This window comes from Prionailurus viverrinus, chromosome A2 (genome assembly GCF_022837055.1).
Source record: "Prionailurus viverrinus isolate Anna chromosome A2, UM_Priviv_1.0, whole genome shotgun sequence".
Classification (NCBI taxonomy): Eukaryota; Metazoa; Chordata; class Mammalia; order Carnivora; family Felidae; genus Prionailurus; species Prionailurus viverrinus.
In genome coordinates, this window is record NC_062562.1 from 151,284,682 (window position 1) to 151,306,487 (window position 21,806).

The following is a 21,806-nucleotide window of genomic DNA, read 5'->3' on the forward strand; positions in this document are numbered from 1 at the left end:
GATGTACTGTGTGCAATGTGCCGGGCCCTGCATACACCGAGGGCTCTTGTAGCAGTTCGAGAATTATGTATTAGTATCAGCCCAGGCAAATCGGGGTGAGTTCAAGCAATCTAAGCAAGGATGAGACACAAGGAGCCAGGGCTGAAAGTACACCGCTGGCCTCCCGAGCCCGCACTCTTTCCTCTCCAGTGTCCTGCTCAGCATCTGTGCTTCAACAGAAATACCAAAGCCAAGGGCTGTGCTGAAAGCCCCGCCGTCCCAATGGCGGCCTGGAGTAGACCCCCGTTTCCCTGCCGCAGAGGGCGGCCCCAACCTGCAACTGTTCCCAAGCCAAGGGAGGTAGGAGAGGAAGGCAGACTTTATGACAACTGACTTTACCTGTAACTTAAAAAAAATACATTAAAAGAGAAAGGGTCCCTGCCCAAGCAACGGAGTGTAACTGTGTGTCTGTCAAACTTTCACTCTGGAAGGCATTGCGGAAAGCAATGAATTCTGACCATCTCTGCCAGGAAAACTACTCAGTGAGACCCACGGCTGTTTGGGGTGTGAACTGGCATAAAAGAATTCTCTTGCAAGCTTCTATAAAAGTGAAAAATAACAAAAAGTCCTTTGCTGAATCAGTGAATACCAACTTGTAGAAGAAATACACTGATTCAGAAGTAACTCTAATTTACTCTTTCTCTACACACCACTTTATATCACCAAAAATTCAAAATTCCAGAATGGCTCGAATTCACCCTTGAGCCACCAAATCCCAGTCACAAGCCTTCAGGAGTTCAGAGAAATTTATGAGAAAAGAGAAGAGATTCAAGCACACTCCTCGTCACGGCCATGTACCCACCCCCTGCAGGGTGTCACTGCAGGCGCCGGAGAGCGGCAGCGTGCTGGGTGAAGGTCCCTCTGGGTGAGACGTGGGGCTGTGACCTGTCTCAACCCTTGGTTAGCAGCACACACCTGCCTACTGTCTCATTCTGCCCACGACACCTGCAATTCTGACCAGAAGAGGGGACGCGGGTAGGCGCAGGATGTGTGAAGTGGATTCCCTCCTTACTGTCTCGGATCCCCCACTATGGTCTTATCTATGCCCTCATCCTGCAGAGCCATCGCTTAAGCATGAGGGAGAGGCGGGAGGGAGGAAGAAAGCGGACGGGATGTGAATATAGGAATCTCATCAGCACAGCAGAGAAATCAGTCCTAACAACAGGGCAATCAAGACCGCACTTGACGTGGGTCTGAGAGCCCAGTCAGAGGTCAAGGGCCTCCAGGAAGGAGTTAGAAAGGCAGGTCTTGTGTGCTCACCTGACTGCTGAAGGGCTCTTTCTTGGCCGAGCTCGGAGCCTGCGAGGGACCCTGGGCAGGTGACAACCTCGAGGGGCTCTTCTTACTCTGAGGCAGCAACGAGGACAGGAAACCCACTCGAGGCGACTGGGAGAGGGAAGTGCTCCTCTGGCTGCACACCATGGCTCTGGAAAGCAGACACACAAGGTCACAGGGCTGGAGGGGACCCGGGGAAACCCGAAGCACAGGCCTCCTGGGCTGTGGACGGCTCCAGGGGCACACGCCTGTGCTCTAAGTTGGCATTATCCTCGGTACTATTTCTTGTACCCAAGGGAGCCAGCAGCCTATCTGGCACAGCGGTGAAGTGTGCGGGGCCGTGGTGAAGCTCAGAGCTGTGCGGGCCAATGGCCACTGGCCACATGCGCCACTGAGCACCTGAAATGTGTCTGGTCCAGACTGAGGCGTGCTGGAGGTACAAAACACACAGCAGAATGCAAGCCTTAGCATGAAAAAAGAGTGTAAAATAGCTCATCATCAATACTTTGTTTACATTTATCACATGTTGAAATGTTTTGGATATATGGGGCTAAAGGAAATATATCATAAAATTACCTTCACTTGTTTCTTTTTACCTGAAGTAAAAATGTTTAAGTTACATTTTTGGCTTGCCTTTGCTTTCCACCGGACCCTGCTAGCTCAGAAACCGGACCAGCTGCTCCTGGGACAGCCCTTGGCCACGTGCAGGTGTGGAATACGCCTGCCTGGGTCTGCATCCTCACTCACCAGTCCATGGCTGGGTGACCACTGTGTGCCTCGGGTTCTTCAAGGCTACAACCATTAGCATCACCTGGGACTTCTGCTTTAACTTGCTATATTTTAAGGTTGCTCAAATACCTCTCTCCCCATCTGCCTACCTCTTCAAGCCCTCAGACAGGTGCATGCTTCCCCCGCCTCCTGAGTGCCAACCTTTTCACCCTTGAGGCACCCCTTTCAACACACAGACTTCCCCAGGCTGCACGACAGCGTCGGGTTTATTTATCCCTGCTGCACACATCTGGATGTGCAGTCCCCCTCCCTCGGGGCGGGCTCAGAGGCTGGGGGCCCGCAAGGCCAGGGGACCTTACTCAGAAAGCTCAGACAGGAACAGTGAGGGCCAAGGAGGCTCTCTGGCCATTCCCTGTCACCAGGAGTGAGAGGGCCGGGGCAAGGTGAGAGCACAGGGGCAGATGGGAGAGGGGGAGGCCCTCCCACCCCCGAAGCGGGCACACACTCACAGTTCTGAGTCCCCCAGGCGGTCCATGTTGGAGACATAAGGAGGCAATTTGTGCTGGACCAAGGCCTCTTCCTCCTCTGGCTGCAGCTCCTCTTTCTTCAGGCGGTGGATTTCGGCTTGCAAGGCAAAAAGCTGCGCAGGGGTGGGGGCGAGTCGGGTGGTAAACTCACCTTGCCTTCCCTCTGCCAAGGCGCATGAGACACATCACATCCAACACTCAACCGCAGTGGCTCAAAAGGACACTGGGCGTCAGCCCCAGGACGCCCGTCTCACCCTCTGCTCACCGCAGAGCGGGGGGGGGGGGGGGGGGGGGGGTGGAAAAAGGGCAAGTGGCACCTGTTACTTGACCACCATGAGGTGAGAAAACAACAACTGTTAGACACACAAATCCCACTTTTTTTCTTTGTATCATTTGACTTGCTTCTTCCTGAATTCATTGAGAAAAAGAGCTCCGTGCCATCCTTTGCTCTTTGGAATCTACAAAATCTACAAAATCTACAAAATCAGGTTCTGGAACTCTCGCGGAAAATTTTTTCAGTAAAGTTCAGCATTTTTGACTTTTATGCCTGGAAAAAAAAAATTACATAGGCACATGCACCCAAAATCTAAACAGCTTATAATCTTCCTTTTTCTGGAAAAAAAAAAAAAAAAATGACCTACAGATGCCTTAACTTCAAGGACAGAGCAATGCTCCTCAGACAAAATGCAAAGGCAAATGTGGGTCCCCTGGCTCTATTGTTTCATACACCTAGAGGATCATGGAGCTGAGCAGAACAATTAATTCATATCTGGGCTGTAAACACCATAGATGTGGATGTATGTGGAAAAGGACTGGAAGTATGAAAGAGACATACAAAAGTTATAAGGCATGAAAGCACATGGGTCCTTCTCCTCTGAAAGTTCATTACCATTGCTATGCTTTTCGTGCTATACACAGGACTCAAAATATGAACCTGGCCTCTGGTTTTCAGAGACTGCTCCAGACCCCAAATCTCCCATACTGACTTTCTGGTGGCTCACCTCCATCTGAGATCAGTGCTTTCCTATTTTTAATCAGCCCTCCACCACCACTACCTCATTTCACACAGGAAAAGCAGAAGTTCTACCCAAGAAGCAAGTGTGTTTCAGAACCCACCTTCTGGCGAAGAACTTCATTTTCTTCTTGAACCTGGTTGGTCCTCTGGCATTCCGCATCAAAGTTCAGAATCACAGGTACAGGTGCACAAAGTTAAAGAAAAAGACTGACTGAAAATGATTAAAAGTCCTTCCCAGGGGCGCCTGGGTGGCGCAGTCGGTTAAGCATCCGACTTCAGCCAGGTCACGATCTCGCGGTCTGGGAGTTCGAGCCCCGCGTTGGGCTCTGGGCTGATGGCTCGGAGCCTGGAGCCTGTTTCCAATTCTGTGTCTCCCTCTCTCTCTGCCCCTCCCCCGTTCATGCTCTGTCTCTCTCTGTCCCAAAAATAAATTTAAAAAGTTGAAAAAAAAATTAAAAAAAAAAAAAAAAAAGTCCTTCCCAAACTCTTGACCCAGCAGCAAAACCCTTGAACATAAGTCAGAGGGAACAGAGTACAGACTTGGCCGTCCACGGCTGTATGAAAGTCCCTCCCCTGATGCCGGCTCTGGCCTTTCTTCAGACGTGCAGACACTCATAACAATCTGGCTGGTCAGCCCACAGAGAGGACATAAACCCAACCCTGAGCGTGTTCTCCCAAATACCAGCAGGAAAGAGCAAGCATTCAGTGGACTTCACGGCCTGTCTAAGCTGTAGCAAGGTCAGTGCAGACACTCAGTTAGAAGCCACCCCAGGGGCCGGCTGGTCTACCAGCTGGGCCGAAGGCTCGGCCACATGGCCTTCCCCTCCCCAGACCGAACCTCTCCCTAGCAAAGGTTGAGACTGAAGAGAGAGCTTTCTGCAGATTGGACAGTAACATGCCATCCTATGAATATCCACATTCTAGATCAGGGGGTCAGTCCTTCCCAACAACCCTCAACTGCTTCCGTCAGGAGGAGCACAAAGCAGGCAGGGCCTCAGTACTGGGGACGTGAACTGTGCTCAACTGTATGTGACCTAGTTTGCAGGGCACTGTCCTACACTGAAAAGACCTAGAAGGCCCACATGGTCATGCAAAATGCTACTGGGCAGAGCCCCCTCCTAGTTGAGTCTGAAAGTCCTCAGGATAAAGAGCAGGGGGCAGAAGGAGCAGTTGTACCCGGCAAGAGTGGAACTGACACCCAGACCCACAATACAAAAGGAAAGGGCACCCTTCCTACCTCCACCAAACGGTGCCCCTCCCAGAGGCCAAAATGGCCACCCGTGGGCGGGCCTCTACAACGCCCGATTTATCAGTGACTCACCAAGCAGCTCCATTCAAACCGGACTCCCTTCTCCTCCTCTAGAATTCTAGCCTAGAGAGCATGAGCAATGGGGATCTCCTGGGCCTCAAAAATGCAGGCTTTCCATGACAAAATGGTAAACAGGGTAGGCTATAAATGTCAATATTCTTTCTCTCTTCAATACCCATACATATATTCCTACCGCTGCTCTGTTTTCTGGCAAGTTGAGGAACTCTGAGGTCACTGTCAGAGTGTGACCCAAACGCAAACACAGGAAGGAAGTTCTAGCCCAAGAAGTATTTTGACCTGCTACCTAATCTCAACAGAGGCAAGTAATATCCTCGGGGGCACAGGGCACACACGGAGAGGGTGTTCTCGGCTGGCCAGTTCTGCTAAGCAGCAGCAACCCCTGCTCAGCCCGATTTGAGGGCTCCTCCCAGGGCCAGCCACTTGTCCCCCACTGCCACTGCAGTCCCTGCTCATGCCCATCAGCTGTTTAGCAGCGTCCGGACGAAGATCGACGATTTCCTGGCCTACTGACAAAAATAATCACAATCTGTCCAGCCCCCTCACATAACACATGACAGCCGTCTTTGGGCATTTTGCAGAAGCAATTGCATCGAGAGCAGCAGCCACTGATCACGTTGTCTGGAAGCCTCCGAGGAGGCCCCCGGCCCCAGGCGGCTGAAAGGATATGCATGCACTGAAACAGTACGCTCAGGAAGTTGTGCAGGGACACAATGAAGGTATCGGCCCACTGTCGAGAGAAGTACGTAGCAAAGGTGGGGTTGGTGTCTGGGGACGGCAGGAAGGGCAGGACAAACCAATCCTTCCACTCAGCCTGGTTCTGGAGCTCTGTGGCCTGCTTTGCAAAGAACTCTTGAGCTTTGTCATTTCTGTTTGTCTGCCAAGACAATGAAGAGGTAGCAAGAAGGGGGAAGAGACAGATGTCCGGAAGTAAGATTCTTCATCAGCCTCTGGGTATCAGCCTGCCAGGTAAGTGGCCAAATACAGTCTACAAACTCCATAAAATAAATGACATCACTCTTTTCTCAAGTTCCTTATAATTTTAAAGAAGCTCGTTCAAACTGAAGTCCTGAAGATAAAAGCCTCCCTAAAAAAATTTAATTCTTCGTTGATTTTCAAATAATCTAAGTGACTTATTCCCCCGGGTAGGCTATAATCTTTATTCCCCAACCTTTAACCCACCTACTTATATTCTTTAAAACACCACCCAGGCTTATGTGCTGAAAACGAGAGGAAATAGGAATGAGGAAGACAAGTCAGATGATCTACACATGAGAAGGAAAAAAACCCAGGAAAACAGTCAAGAAATAATTTGCACTGTGACGGTTCCACCCTCTCCCAAAGTAACACAGACAGGTCTCCCCAGAAGTTAAAATCTATTTCGGGATCAAAGAACTCTCTCCGAGGAATCCCTGAACTAACAAGCACCTGGATCGTGTAGACGAGATAAAAGCGGAACAGGCTGGTTTTCAGCTTGTTGATGGTGGGTCTATATATATCCTCCAAGCGGCTGAAGAGCCTACGTTCCAGGTAGCTCCAGTAATCCCGAAGGGCAGCCAAGTCATACACCTGCATTAATTGTTGCAGCTGGTCCACAATCTTGTCCACCTGGCGGAGAAACATGGGACAGAGGTGGTGGTGAAGGACAAGAAGGAATTTTCCCATCACCTCACACAGTTAATACACCTTTTTCCTCTTGCTTGGGCTTCAAGTATGAGAATTTTTTCCAAATCAGCAATCTAGAAAACATTCAAAACATAGTAACGTAATAGCTTTTGAGCTATTTCCTGATGTTAGATATGGGGTTTGACCCTCCAGCAAGCATGGAAAGCTCAAGGGTAAAAGCCCTCTGGCCCTGGAAGCAGGAGGTCTAGGTCTTGGATCTGTGTCTGTCTTACTCAACCAACTTGACAATGTCACTTCGACTCTGTGGTCTCGGATGCCTAAGATTTCAAAAAACACACCAAAAAAGAGAGAACCTCCATAATCTTCCTCCTAGCTCCGGCATTCCAGGAGTCCAAGACTCCCAGACAGAAGCACTGACTGACCCCTGCAAGTCATGGAAGTATTACCACAGCCCCTGCGGTGGCTCAGAGTGAAAGGCAAAGAAGTCACCTCCTTGGGAGAAATCACACCAGAGTACACAGTCTGTAAAAGGTTTTAGATGCCAATACCAATCAAACATCCCCATTTCTTTTTTCCTTTCTTTTCTTTTTTTTTTAGAGAGAGCACACAAGCCAGCAGGGATGCCCACCCAGCCCCTGGGCTCGATCCCACAACCTGAGATCAAAACCTGAGCCAAAATCAAGAGTCCCCTAAACCAACTGAGCCACCCAGGTGTCCCAGGAACATCCCCATTGTACAGAGCAGGACACTGAGGCTTGGAGAGCTGAAATGATTTGCTTTTGCCACTAAGTACCACTAACTTTGGCAAGAGGAGACCTCAGGTCTCCTACCTCCCCCAGCGTTCTTTGCTACTAGCTCACTGCCTCTCTCACAGTTCACCTGCCAACACCAATTAGAGTCAGCAAACACACAAATCACACACAAACTCCAAGAACTTCTCAACAAAAAATCACATCTGAGCAGGGGAAATATAATGTTTTAAAACGTACAGCAAGGTTCTCCTCAACTGCAGGGGCAAATTGCCAATAAGTCACCGGCAAAGCCATTTTTAACAAACACCAAAAGATATTTGAACCCAGCTGACATTTTCGACTGCAGACCCCTTTGCTCCCAATGACATCGGAAGCCAACTTTTGAATGTTTCAAAACTCAACTATCTACCCATCCTTAGCTCCTAAAACCTTTATCTCCATCCTGGCCAACAGGCCAGCACCTGCTGGGAGGCTGGAGCGGAGGACCGCGACCTGGACCAGGAGTCAGGGCACCTGGGCTCCAGCCTCAGCGATGCTCCTGACTCGCTGAGCAACTTCAGGCAAGTCGCGTTCTCTCTCAAGACCTCAGTTCCTCGTGTGTCAGGAGAGGGCCAGACGCGCTGATATCGACAGTCCCCCGGCGCGGTGACAGCGCCACTCCCGCCCCGGAGGGCAGTGCTGGGGTGGGGGAGCCGCTCCGGTCTCCCTCGGGGCCGCCTCTGCCCGCGCCGCGCCCGCCAGTCCCTCACCCGGAACCCTTTCTCCTTGTCCGCCTTGATCTCGGCGTCCAGCTGCCGCAGCGTGTGCGTGAAGCCGCGGAACAGCAGGTACTCCCGGACTAGCTCGTCAGTGCGCTCCACGGCCTCCGCCATCGCTGCGCCAGCGCCGAGAGCCGCCGCGGCTGGCGAAGGAGTGGGGGCGGGGCCTGGGCCGCGCGGGGAGGGGCCCGGCGCGGGCGCCAAGCACGTCACGCCGCGGCCCGCCTATCAGTCCGCACGCACCGCGCGCCGCTCTCCTGTGGCCCCTCCCCATCCCCGCCCCCAGCCATGCCCAGCCGCTTCCGTCAGCCTCACCCTCCGGGATGAGCGGCTGGGAAACCCATTGCTCGCCTGGGTTTTCTGGCGTCGCTGGCGCCGGCTTTGTGATCTGAGTTATTGAAAGTGGCGGCTGCCGTCCAAGTCAAGTAGGGTTGGGCCTTGGAGAACATCCCAGATAGTCACGAGGCGGGCAGGGGGTGAGGTGCTCTGCTCATTGGCATTCCATCGCGGAATCCTCTGTGCCGTGTCTTCGTTTTACAAATAAGGGGAACTGGAGTCTGGAGTCCGGAGGTAAAGTGACTTGCGTGCAGTCACACAACCAGTTTGAGTCATCAGAGAGTTCTAGAGAAAACCTTACTTTCATTAATAAGAGTAATCAACTACACGGCCAGATAACCAAGATACACTGTTAGGAAAAAAGAAAGCAAATTTCAGAACAGTGTGTATACTATGGCCCCAGTTTCTTGTTTAAAAAAAAAAAAAAAAAAGGATGGGGCGCCTGGGTGGCTAAGTCAGTTAGGCGTCGACTTCCGCTCAGGTCAAAGTCAGGTCATGATCTTATGGTTCCTGAGAGATCGAGTCCTGCATCAGCTATGCTGACAGCTCGGAGCCTGGAACTTGCTTCAGATAATGTGTCTCCCTCTCTCTGCTCTGCCCTGGCTCATGCTCTTCCTCTCTGTCTCTCAAAAAATAAAATAAACATTACCAAAAAAAAAAAAAGGGGGGGATGCGTTATGTGTTTGTGTGTACATTTTAAAACTTAAGGAAGATTATACACTCATCACTTAGGGTTTCTTTGTCTAAGAGGTGAGACTGTGAGGTACTTTCACTTCCTATTTTTTACTTTAGCTTGTTTGAAATATTTATAAAGTATATTTTTGTAAGCAGGTAAAGAGCCAGTATCTTTGAGCCTTCCATTTCTCCTCTGTAAATTAGTGACAATGATATCTACCTTGCAGAGTAATGAAAACTTAATAAGATAATGTATGTAAAAAACTTAGCACAATCGCCCATCATTAAAATGCAGTATTTGTTGCCATCTTCCCTCTAATGGTATGGCTTTCTGTAGTTATCAAAGTAGAACTCAGAATCATTACTGCCACTTTGTCCAGACCCTCCAACTCAACTATATGGAAACTTAACTCCAGCAGCTCTGATCTACACTAGAGAAACCAGAAAAGATAACAGGGAGCAAGCCACAGCGAGACCAGCTTCACCCTTTGCCTGCTTTCGCTGTCTTCACAGGTGTAAGACACCTTGCCCCACAGGGCAGGCAAGGCGGGTCACCTCTGTGACTCCCGGGAGGACCAGACCAAAATCCTACTTTGGGATCTCAGATCATCAAAAGAGTGCTTGGGAAAATCCCCCAAAGGGAGTAATGGCCAAGACCTCTGCCTCCAAGAATGTCACTAATTCAATTTTCCTAAGGCACCTGACACGCACTGCCATAGGTCCCACGTGCCTCACCTCCACCTGCACTGGCACTTCCCAGACCAGACCCCGTAAAATCAGCTAAGGTTGGCTTTCTGGTCAGTGAAAGGCAGCTCCCCCAGGCCTTCGGGCAAGCACTTTCCTCTATCAGGAGTGTCTTCCGCACATACCCACGCGGACAGCTCATCCGAGCAACGCGTGAAGGAGGCTCCGCGTGTTTGTGCTAATATCATCTCAGAAAGGCTCTCTCTGACCATCCCGTACAGAAGAGCAGTACGCTCACCTTGCAATTCTCATCCCCCTTGCCCTGCCTTCTCTTTCTGCACAGCACTTACCACCATCTGACAAGCTAGATGTTTGACTTATTTATTGCCTGTCTCCCCGTACGCTAAAATATAAGCTGCACGAAAGCAGAGATTGTGTCTGAATCATTTGCTACTATATCCTCAGAACCGAAACCAGCGTCTGCCTTGTAGTAAATGCTGAATAAATATTTGTTGAATTGTATGAATGAGGGCAATTTCAGTGAGGGCCCAGCCACCTTCAAACAAGATAGCCCGGCTCGAGGGAATAGAAACTCTTGGATCCCTCCCGTGTGTAGGCTCTGTGGCATTACCAACCAGTTCCCTGCCCAAAGCATTCCTTCTTTCCATCTTCCCTCCCTATTATTTTGCTCACTCTATAAAGATTTCTAGAGACGTTTAGCTGAGCTGTGTTTATGTAACTGGAGAGGGCACTAGATTCTCCAGCTTATTCATCAGTTCCAGTTAGTTGATCTGATTAATCTTTTACTGCTTATGCTCTGGAGCCTGCTCTGAAAGTAGCAGGTGGCCTGGGGGTCCCTTAAGAAGGTGTGGTCGGGGGCCTGCAGCAGTTACATTATACCAAAAAAAAAAAATTACAGGGGCATCCACAAGGTGACCCACAAATTATCTTTTCTTTCAATCTAATCATCTCCCTTTGCCTTTGAGTCAGGAGAGAAGGAAGGACGGGGCGGGGGGAACCAGTAAACATTTAATGAGTACCTACTAGATGCCAGGCAGTGTGCAAGGTGTCAGGAACAGGACAATAAGGAAGACGAGGGTCTCTGCCCTCGGGATTAGCTCCCCAGGGGGCAGTGGGGGGACGGGGGTTGAGGTTTGCTATCCAGACAATTGAAGCACACACTTGGCTGCAGAGTGGAGGCTGGACTGGATGTGGGCAGGGCTGGAAGGGCGATGGAGGCCAGACAGAGCCTGTGGCATTCTGAGCAAGGGATGAGACTAGGCTGGTAACAGCGAGGATGAACAACGGGGCAGATTTGAGAATTCCTGAGAAGTGGAATCAGCTGGACCTGGTGAATGATTAGCCAAGGCAAATAAAGAGCAGGGCTGATCAGTAATTGGCAAGTTTCTGGCTTGGGCATCTGGGTGGATGATAGGGCCATTCGTGGGCAGAAAGAACTCAGGAAGAGGAGATCGCGGGACTTCCAGACACATTGTTTTTGGTGAAAGCTAAAACAGAGACCCAGGAACTGTAAATAATATTAGGACACAGAGCACGGCTGGCCCACCTCACTCCCCTGGAAGCTTCAGCTATTATCTATACACCGATGGTTCCTAAATCTTACCTCCAGCCCAGCCCTTTCCCCTGAGCTCCTGCACAGATACGCACGGCCATCTCAAACTTAACCGTACTAGTTCAGTCAGAAGCATTTATGGAGGCTTTAAGTTGAAAATGGTGGGACTTCGGCTCAGGTCATGATCTCGTGGTCCGTGAGTTCGAGCCCCGCGTCAGGCTCTGTGCTGACAGCTCGGAGCCTGGAGTCTGCTTCGGAGTCTGTGTCCCCCTCTCTCTCTGCCCCTCCCCCACTCATGCTCTGTGTCTCTCTGTCTCAGAAATAAATAAACATTAAAAAACATTTTAAAAAGAAAGAAAGAAAGAAGGAAAGAAAGAAAGAAAGAAAATGGTGAATGAGGCTTGAGGCCTGCCATGTGAGACTGTAGAGTTCAGCTCCTGTTTCTCCGAAGTGTAGTTCTGTTACTACCACATCAGAATTGCCTCAGGAGCTTATTAAATTACAGAGTCTGGGCGCCAGAATTGCCCAGAATTGCCTGGGATGGTGCCTGGGAATCTGCATTTGGAGCAAACTCCAGGTGACTCTTAAGGACACCCACGTGTGAGAACCACCTAGTTCATGGTAATAGAGGGTAGAGGGGCCAGCTACCAACCAACAGAGCTTCCATGTCTAAGTGACTACTTTAAACTTAAAAGTAATACCAACATCCATGTTGGTAACTGCAAGACACTTTTACATACCCTGTTCCGTTTGAATTTCATGCGGCCCTATAAAGTTTTCTTTTCCTCATTTTAAAAATAAAAAGCTGAGAGGCACCTGGGTGGCTCCGTCGGTTAAGCTTCCAACTTTGGCTCAGGTCGTGATCTCACGGTTTGTGGATTCGAGCCCCACGTCAGGTTCTGTGTTGACAGCTCAGAGCCCGGAGCCTGCTTCGGATTCTGTGTCTCCCTCTCTCCCTGCCTCTCCCCCACTTGCACTCTGTCTCTCTCTCTCAAAAATAAACATTTAAAAAAAATTTTTTTAAAGAAATAGAAAACTGAAGTTTAGGAAGACTAAATAGTGCCTCAACTTTACATTTCTGATTCCGAATCCTCCAGGGCTCTGCCGAGAGATTTACAGCGGCATCATTGAATCGGTCAACTTGTGAGACAGGTGAAACACAAGGAGTTATCCCTCCTCCTGAAGAGTTTTAGAACTCAGACTAAGCACACCGGGTCTCTTTGGTAGCTGGAGCATTCTTCCCGGGGCACGGATCAACTTACCCCTCCGTAGCCAAAGATAACAGGTCAGAGGAGCAAGAGCACCTGAAGCCATCCAAGGTTCTAGGGTTTCCTTCGAATTCCGCCTTCTGCCATTCTAATCTTGATGCTCTGGGATGCCCTTGGCGTACCCCACAATTTCTGAGATTTCTTTTCACCTGGTCCTTTGCCTGCCTCTGCCGTGCTTTCTCGCTTGAACTCCTGTTGTCCTTTTCAACTCAGTCTAGTTGTCCTTAGCCGCTACCTCTCTCTGATAGCACTGGCTATTCTCTCTGTTCTCATGGCATAGCACCCTGTATGTGCTTATCCCATTGCTTTGTAACCATCTGTCTCATCTCCTTGGTTGTAAACTCCTGAGAGCAGAGAAGGTGTCTTGCTGGTCCTAGTGTCTCCGGTGACTAGCACAGTCCTTTAAAAGTAGGTGCTCAGTAGCTATTTGGGGAATTAATGAGTGAGGAAATAAAGTCCACATGACGATACTGCCGGGAACTCTAGGTTACATCTGCAACACAGAGCACCTACTGCCATTGCCAAGGGCAGAGGAATATTTTCTACCCTGGGGTCAGTGCCATAAAAGCTATGAGCACTTCTGAAAGCTGGAGGAGGCCCACCATGACCATGTAGCAATTCGTGGGGTCCCTGTTGATAACCTTCAACCTTGCCTGCTTACATGCTGGTGTTTAACTTACTGAAAATTACTTGCCTGCTTACATGCTGGTGTTTAACTTACTGAAAATTAATGACATACCAATTGAAATAAATGCCCTTTTCACCTATCAAAATCGCATTAAAAAAAATATTGTCCAGAATTGTTAAAATGAAAGGGACATTCTCATAAAGCTTCAGAATAAGCTACTTTTCCAGGAATGAATTAATAAATGATCAAGCTTCTCCAGAATGTTCTTGAACCCAATGGTTCTCCTTCTAGAATTTCCCTTAAAGAAATGATAAAAAATGACAAGGTTCATGTCAAACAGGGTCAATTGTAAGAGTGTGAGTTATTTGTAACAATGAACGTGGTTTACAATAGTGGAAGTTGTAAGTATTTGGAGGCTATGGTGAGATATCCCCCCAAGAAGTCAAGATTGAGGAAAAGTGCATTTCCCACTGAGTGTCAAACTGCAAAAACCACCCAGATGGATCGGACACCAAAGACGCAAAGTCAGCGGAAAGAGAGAAAAGCTACGAGGCTCACAGGACTTGACTGAAGGGCACCAACTCACAAAATAAATATGGTGTCAGAAGAGGTTTTATTTTTTATTTTTTTATTTTTTTATTTTTTTAACGTTTATTTATTTTTGAGACAGAGAGAAGACAGAGCATGAATGGGGAAGGGTCAGAGAGAAGGAGACACAGAATCTGAAACAGGCTCCAGGCTCTGAGCTGTCAGCACAGAGCCCGACACGGGGCTCAAACTCACAGACCGCGAGATCATGACCTGAGCCGAAGTCGGCCGCTTAACTGACTGAGCCACCCAGGCGCCCCTAGAAGAGGTTTTAAACACAGACACACAGAAATCCAGAGAGCGACTGTGGCAGAGCCTATCAAAGCCCTCGTGCCCGGCTCAGCCAGCAGATGACGTTCTGTGCTCTGTCCTGTCTTTCTCAAGATGAGAAGGAGGCTGTAGACCACCCCCAACTGGACCATTAAAGGCATCCCACCTCCCTTTCCCTGGCTCCAAGTTCACCCAGCGACCATCTGATTCTCCTGGCACTTGACTACATGAAGATCTGTGACATTCCGGTGTTTTTCTCCTGGCAAGCTAAAAGGGAATTTCCGACTATGATAGCCTTCCAACGTAGGTGGAAGGGGACGTCGTTGTCAGTGCCACCGTGAACCCTCCTTGCCTGCGTGACAGTTGCGTCTCTCATTGAACCATGAAAGACCCAGCACTGCAATGTCCCTCCCGCCCTTGTGCGGCCAAGTCAGCCTGAATCCGCCTTTCAGAACCTGCTCACCACCCCCCCCCCCCCCGCAAGAACCGGTTCCAGCTGGCCTGGTTTTCACACCAACTCCACGTGCAGAGGTCTATTAATGATTTCTGCAGGGAAACAAAGAAACGTGAAGCAAAACGTTCAACATTCGGGAAAAGCTTAAGTAAGTTATGCTATGTCTATCCCACGCAATATTATGTCGTTGTTAAAAATCACATTTTTTCAAAGACTCTTTAATTACTTAGAGAAATAGTCCCACTACCTGTTAGAAAACATACGAGTCACACTCCAGGGGAAAAAAACCTGCAGTTTCTTATAAATTAAATACGCAATTGCTACAGGACTCAGTAATTGTACTCTCGGGCATTTTTATCCCAGAGAAATGAAAACGTCCCTTCACACGAAAATTTGTACATGAAAATTCATGGCAGCTTTATTCATAAACGTCAAAAACTGGAAGCCATTCAAATGTCCTTCATGTCTTTTTGAAAAACTCTAGAATAAACAGGGCTGACAGGCAATGCTGGGACCCAGAGCAGAGCCGCCCCACCTCACCTCCTCTGGTTAAACAGACCGTGGCCCATTCATGCGATGGAATCCTATTCAGCAATAAAGAGAAATGAATTAGTAAGACACGCACAACCTGGATGGATCTCAAGCAGATTCTGCTGCTGAAAAAAAAGCCAATCTCCAAAGGTAACATACACACCAAAGATGGGATTCCGTTTGCTTAACACTTTGGAAAAGACAACATTTAGAGAATTTGGAGACCAGATTAGTGGCTGCCAAGGGCCAGGGGTGAGTTGGCCAGGGGTGAGTGGAAGGAAGTATGATTATAAGAGGACAAAGTGAAGGCTCCTTGTGATGGAACTGTTCTCCGTCTTCACTGTGTTCGTGGATGCGGGAACCTACACGTGCCATAAAATTGTAGAGAACTAAACGCACACACACACACACACACACACACAGATGTGTACAAGTAAGATAGGGCTATCTGAATGATACTGGTAGATTATAAATTTCAATATCCTGACTGTGATACTGTACTATAGTTTTGCAAAATGTTACTGTCAGGGGAAACTTGGTACATGGATCTCTCTATATTAGTTCTTACAACTGCATATGTATCTATAATTACTTCAAAATATAAAGGTTAATGTTTTATTTATATATATATTTTTTTAAGTTTAATTTTAAGAAGTGTGCTATGGGGGTGCCTAGGTGGCTCAGTCGGTTAAGCGTCCAACTTTGGCTCAGGTCATGATCTCACAGTTCACGAGTCCAAGCCCGGCATCGGGCTGTGTGCTGACAGCCCAGAGCCTGTAGCCTGCTTCAGATTCTGTGTCTCTCTCCCTCTCTGCCCCTCCCCTGCTGGCGCTCAGTCTGTCTCTCTCTGTCTCAAAAATAAACATTAAAAAAATAAAAAATAAAGAAGTGTGTGGATTGTATCTTTGATATATACGTACACACAAAATATCTACAGTTATTGGCTTTAGGTGTTAGAAGTGTGGATTTTATGGGCGGTTTCTGACTTTGCCTTTTTTTTTTAATTTTTTTTAACATTTATTTATTTTTGAGACAGAGGGAGACAGAGCATGAAGCGGGGAGGGTCAGAGAGAAAGGGTGACACAGAATCTGAGACAGGCTCCAGGCTCCAGCTCCAGCTGTCAGCACAGAGCCCGACGCGGGGCTCGAACTCACGGATGGCGAGATCATGACCTCAGCTGAAGTCGGACGCTTAACCGACTGAGCCACCCAGGCGCCCCCTGACTTTGTCTTTATACTGTTTAATATTTTTCAGATTCCTTACCACAAACCCATATCGATTTTCTTTTATAAATATAATGACTATCTTTAAACACAGCACATTCTTTTTTCGTTGCCATATCTTAGTGCTGACACACACAAAGCTTTTACAACTGTCCTCCCCAAAACTTATAAATGTAAGCTGCTGCCAAACCGGGAATTCCCAATTCTGTGCCTCTACAGTTCAGTTTGGGGAACCAACTATAGGACCTCACACATGAACTCTGATCATCAAGTTGTGACATTTCCCTGGCTCCCCTTCCACATCTGCAACGTAAAGATCTTGAATCAGAAGGACCCTGAGGTCCTTCCAGCGCTACTAGCCCATGCTGGGATGAGGCACCTGCTGGGAACATTGGCCTGTCTGTTTAGTGATCATGGGCCCCCGAGACTGAAAGTGAACCACCTTTCTCAGACCACTGTGACCATACCCCCCTGAAGAGTAGCTCAAATCAGAGACCCCGCCCCTCTCCCACACCTCCGCCTTGTATCCCAGAAGGCAGCCAAGTCCCATTTACACAGGACAGGAAACCACCAGTAATGGCATCCTTAGGCTGCCAGCAGTAGGAGTCCATAGGTTTATGGGTCTATAAAATCATTCACTTTCACTGCTAGAACAATCCAAGACTCCCAGGTTAATAAGTAATACTGCCTTCACAAACACGGGAAGACTGCATGGGGGAATCCCACCTTGATTGCCATGCTTCCTAAAAAGTAACTCTCTGCGCTCTGCAGTCCTGCTTTTATCTACTGCAATAACTGGGGCAGCCCCCCTGCCGACCCCGTGTACATATGTGTATACACACATATATGTAAATGAATGTGCGTATGTATACTAATCTTCTAAAGGACCCTAACACACGTTGCAAGAGGTTTCTTCGCTTTCAAATGGATTCACCTTTCCGCCCTAGTTATGGAATCTATGGAATACTGTGCAGCAGTAAATGAATGAGGTAGATCTCCACCTACGTGGTCGAGTGAAAACATCAAGCTTCGGAGTGATACGTTTACGGAAACATTCTTTCCTCTGAAAACTTGCAAAACCAAACTACATTTTCCAAGGGACCGTCCATAGGCATGTAAACATCCAGCAAAGGATCTGGAAGCGTTCATATCAAGCTAATGACGGCAATCAATTCTACAAAGTGGAGGGAACTCTAGGAGTGCACTCAAGATGTTTTCTTTTTTCACAAGGGGAATGTGTATTGTTTGCTCAATTAAAATTAAGCTTATCTAGAAAATTAATAAAGGGGTTGACCAATGATTTGACTCACATGGACTGACGCTACCTGGCCCATGGTCTTCCCCATTGTTTCATTTCCTTCTTCCAGTTGTCCAGGTTCAAAACCTGGGGGGTCACTCTTGACTCCCCTCTTTCTGCCATGCCCCCACCTCCGCCGTCAACACATCAGGATATTCTGTGAGCTTTCCCTTCAATATCCAATGATTTCTCAACCTCACCACACATTTCGTATTTTCTCTCCTGTATAATTCTAACGGCTCACCTGATCTTCCTGCTTCCACCCTGGCTTCCCTGTCTCGTCTCAACCCAGCAGCCAGAGTGGCCGCGTGAAAACCCTGCACCCCTCTCCTTTGCCCCTTTGATCCCATGTCTCACTATTTTGCCCCTCACTCACTGCCTCACTCTGCTCCAGCCACAGGGACGCCTTGCTTTGCACTCAGCACACTTCTGCCCCAGGGCTTTTGCATGTACCGAGCCCTCCGCCCAGAACACTCTCCCCATTGTTATATACTTGGCTTACTCTTGGCCTCCTTCAAGTTTTGGCTCAAATCTCTTTTCTGAGAGATCTTCCCTGACCACCCTATTTGAAATGGACCCTCTCCCCTGTACTCCCTATTTCCCTCCTTATCAAACTTTCTAATATACTAGAAACACTTTTATTTTTTATTCCCTCCCCCAGCACTAGAGTTAAAACTCAACAAGAATCAGCTTTTATGTCTGTTTTGTTTATCATTATATTTCCAGCACCTAAAACACTGTTTGGCACATAATGGACACACAATAAATATTTATTAAGTAAAGAATATATCCATAGTTTCATGAAGGACACTCTAAAAATGGCAAAAACTCCATATTGAGACACCACTGGTTGGCTTTTGAATTTTGAGTAAATCACTTAGCCTCAACTTGCTTTTTTTAATTGTAGTAAAAACAACAACAACAACAACAACAACAAACCATGTAAGATGAGATCTACCCCCTTAAAAATTAAAAAAAAAAATGTTTATTTATTTTTGAGGCGGGGAGGGGCAGAGAGAGAGGGAGACACAGACTCTGAAGCAGGGTCCAGGTTGTGAGCTGTCAGCACAGAGCCCCGTGAGGGGCTCAAACTCACGAACCATGAGATCGTGACATGAGCTGAAGTCAGACCCTTAACCAACTGAGCCACCCAGGCGCCTCTACCCTTAGCAAATTTTTAAGTGTATAGCACAGCATTGTTAACTACGTGCCCAGATCTCTGGAACTTTTTCATCTCACGTGACTGAAACTCTATACCCATTGAACATCAGCTCCCTATTTCCCCCTGGTGACTGCCCCCAGCCCCTGTAACCAGCATTTTACTGCCCCCAGCTGCGGACAACCACTCTTTAGCAATCTGCTTCTATGAGTCTGACTACTCTAGATAGCCCCTACAAGTAGAATCATGCAGTATTTGTCATTCCGTGACTGGCCTGTTTCACTTAGCATAATGTCCTCTAGATTCATCCATCATTTTTTATGACTGAATACTATTCCAGTGTGTGTGCACCACATTTTCTTTTCCATTCATCTGTTGATGGACATTTAGGTTGCTTCCACCTCTTAGCTGTTGTGAATGATGGTAGATGAACACAGGAGGCCAACACCTCAAGATCCTGCTTTCATTTCTTTTGATAAATACGTAGAAGTGAAACTTCTGGATAATATGGCAGTTAGTTCTACTTGTAACTCTTTGAGGATCCTCCATACTGTTTTCCACAGCAGTTGTACCGTTTTACATTTCCGCAAACAGGGCACAGGGTTCCGGTATCTCTACATCCTTGCCCAAGAGCCACTGTCCACAGCCCTCAGTTCAAAGCTGCGGGTCTTTTCGTTCGGAAGCATATAAAATCAGGTAAATTTCTCTCTGGCCTAAGGTAGTTGATAGTCATCCCACTAGATGTCACCCCAAAAGCCATGGAAAGCAAAGAACCAGAAAGAACCTTAGATGTTGAGATCTTAGACAAATCACTGCCCTTCTCGGAGTCTGGCTTCCCCATCTATAAAATGGAGTTAAGACTCTTCACAGACTTGTCTGTAAGGATTAGGAACATAGTGGGTACCCAATACACAACCCATCACTCTCATTTAGTTTGAAGGATGTAAAAATGGTAGGGTCTGAGGCCCCTGCCCTTTACCACATGAAGTCGATAGACCAACAAGCGCAAAAGGCTTTTCTTCTAACGAGAAAGTCAAGGCCAAGTGGCGCAGAACAGGGGTGGCCCCACAGGGGTGGCATTAATGCAGGGATCTTAGAGGCGTCCTGGTGGACTGGTGGTCAGCTAGATCCAGGAGAAGGGAGTGTCCTCCAACCGATGGGGGGAGAGGGGTTTTTCAGGGCAGGATCTATGCTACTGTGTAAGGGGGGGCGGTATTTCAGGGAAGGATCTATGCTACTGGGAGGGAAGGGGCAGGGTCAAAAGTGACAGTGTGTGTGAATATTGCCGAGGAGAACTCTGATTGTATCTGAAGCTGAAGAGAGCCACCGGGAGGTACCAGGGTTCAGGAGCAGAGCCTTCCTCCTCACAGCTGTGGGGAAGGTTGACTGACGTGGACAGAGATCTCTGTGGACAGAGATCTCCATTTCCAATCAAGAAATCAGGTTGCTGCAGGTAAAGGGGTCTCCTAGTAACATCCCCCTGCCCCCCGACTGCATTTCTTCTGGATGCAGATCTGGTTCTCCCAGGGCGGCGCATCCAGGGAGGCAGTGTGGTGTGGGTTGAGGGGTGAGGTTGGGGGGGGGGGCACTGATCAGATGAAAACCTGAGGCAGGTAGGTCTCTGAGCCCCTCTGTGTCCTCTCGGTGCAAAGGGGAGGCTCTCCAGGACAGAGCTGCAGACTCCCCAGCACCCTCTGCTCCCCGGGGCCCCAGCAGTGCTGCGGAGGTGGGGGGAGGGGCTGATGGTGGGAGGCAAGAAGTGGTGGGGGGAGAGAAACCAGGAAGGGGTGGGGGAGAAAGGAGTTCCTCAGGGGCCCTCAGAGACCCTGCATCAAAGGCCACCCGAGAGCCTGGACCTAAGCAGAATTGAACTGAAATGAACATTTGACATTTACCCTGAAAAGGAGGGTAATTGATTCTTACCAGGTGCTTTCTATGTGACAGTTTCTTTGTACATAACACATAATTCAATAATCCCCCAAAATCCTTTTTAAAGAGGAGTCTGGCCCTCACTGCAGTTGAATTTCTGGAGTGTGGACGGAATGCCAGGTGGCCTATTTGCACGGTTTAGCTAGGGCTGGCTCACTCATGGTCCTCACAGTCACGGGGAGGGCACTTCTGGACAGAGATCCAGATCTGTGCACCACCAAGCCCACAGCTAGGTGTGAGACCTCTGTGTGACCCCTGCCCCGGGGTGAAGTTCGGCCCCCTCAGAGGGCAGCAAGGGGTCACCTGGCCTGGCTACTGCTCCTGGCGCACAGCTGATGCGATGGGGTCACGACCATCAGGAAATATTTACGGGTGCAGGGGATCAAGCAAAAAGGGCCGAAAGACAAGAGTATATCTAGATTTGGGGAAAAGGAATTTTTCCCCCTCAACTGAAAGAATGCCTGCTTCCTGTTGTCCCAAAGACTGAGTCCTTTTTTTATTATTTCTTGATATTTTAATCCAAGCTTTTGAAGGTCTCTTTTCTAACCTTCTTACGCCCCCCTCCCCAAAGTTCTCTCCTCTTATTTAAAACATCATTCCCCTGGCCCACCCCCTTTATGCCGGTTTCCTTCCTTCCTACCTACATGTTTTCATCTTTTCCCTGAGATGGGGAGCCCCTAGTTCTCTGGACCCTTTATTTAAGGTGTCTTCTGTAAGCCTCAAGATAACCCTGTAAGGTAGGTGTCATCGTCCCACTTGACGGATGAGGAAAACTGGGCTCAGTGTCCGGTGAGTGGAACCAGTTAGAGAACTTCCCTTTAGTCCTCTGTGGGCTGTGTGGGGCACCTGGGGTGGCAGAGGCATCCCCCCACCCCCTCCCTGTCCCCGCGTGACCTCCACTTGAAAAGGAGCCACCTGGCAAGGTGAGAAGGTCAGTCTCCCCCTTTTGTGTGTCCTTGAGACAACTGGTTACATTCTTTCTTCCACGGCCCGCACCCTCATTGGCCCGCCACCGCGCTTCCCCATTGGCTGTGTTGGCCGGGGATGCGCCGTGATTGGTCCCCAGCCTGGTACCCAGGCGCTAGGTCTGTCTCCTGGTGGGGGTAGGATCTAGAGTCCCCAGTCTGGCTCGCGCGCGAGGC

At 48.7% G+C, this 21,806-nt stretch overlaps 1 protein-coding gene across 2 annotated transcripts in view; it reads right to left on the reverse strand.

Moving 5' to 3' along the window:
- The window catches only part of WDR91 (WD repeat domain 91), a 29,459-nt gene extending 21,255 nt beyond the window's left edge, over positions 1-8,204 (reverse strand). For both annotated transcript variants that reach the window (XM_047848931.1, XM_047848932.1), the window contains exons 1-6: positions 8,040-8,204; positions 6,341-6,520; positions 5,582-5,789; positions 3,687-3,769; positions 2,553-2,683; positions 1,300-1,465 (exon numbers count right to left, since the gene is read on the reverse strand). In XM_047848931.1, coding sequence (XP_047704887.1) covers positions 1,300-1,465; positions 2,553-2,683; positions 3,687-3,769; positions 5,582-5,789; positions 6,341-6,520; positions 8,040-8,162 — 891 coding nt within the window. In that variant the 5' untranslated portion in view covers positions 8,163-8,204. The remainder of the gene's footprint in view (positions 1-1,299; positions 1,466-2,552; positions 2,684-3,686; positions 3,770-5,581; positions 5,790-6,340; positions 6,521-8,039) is intronic.
- Positions 8,205-21,806: the final 13,602 nt, after the last annotated feature.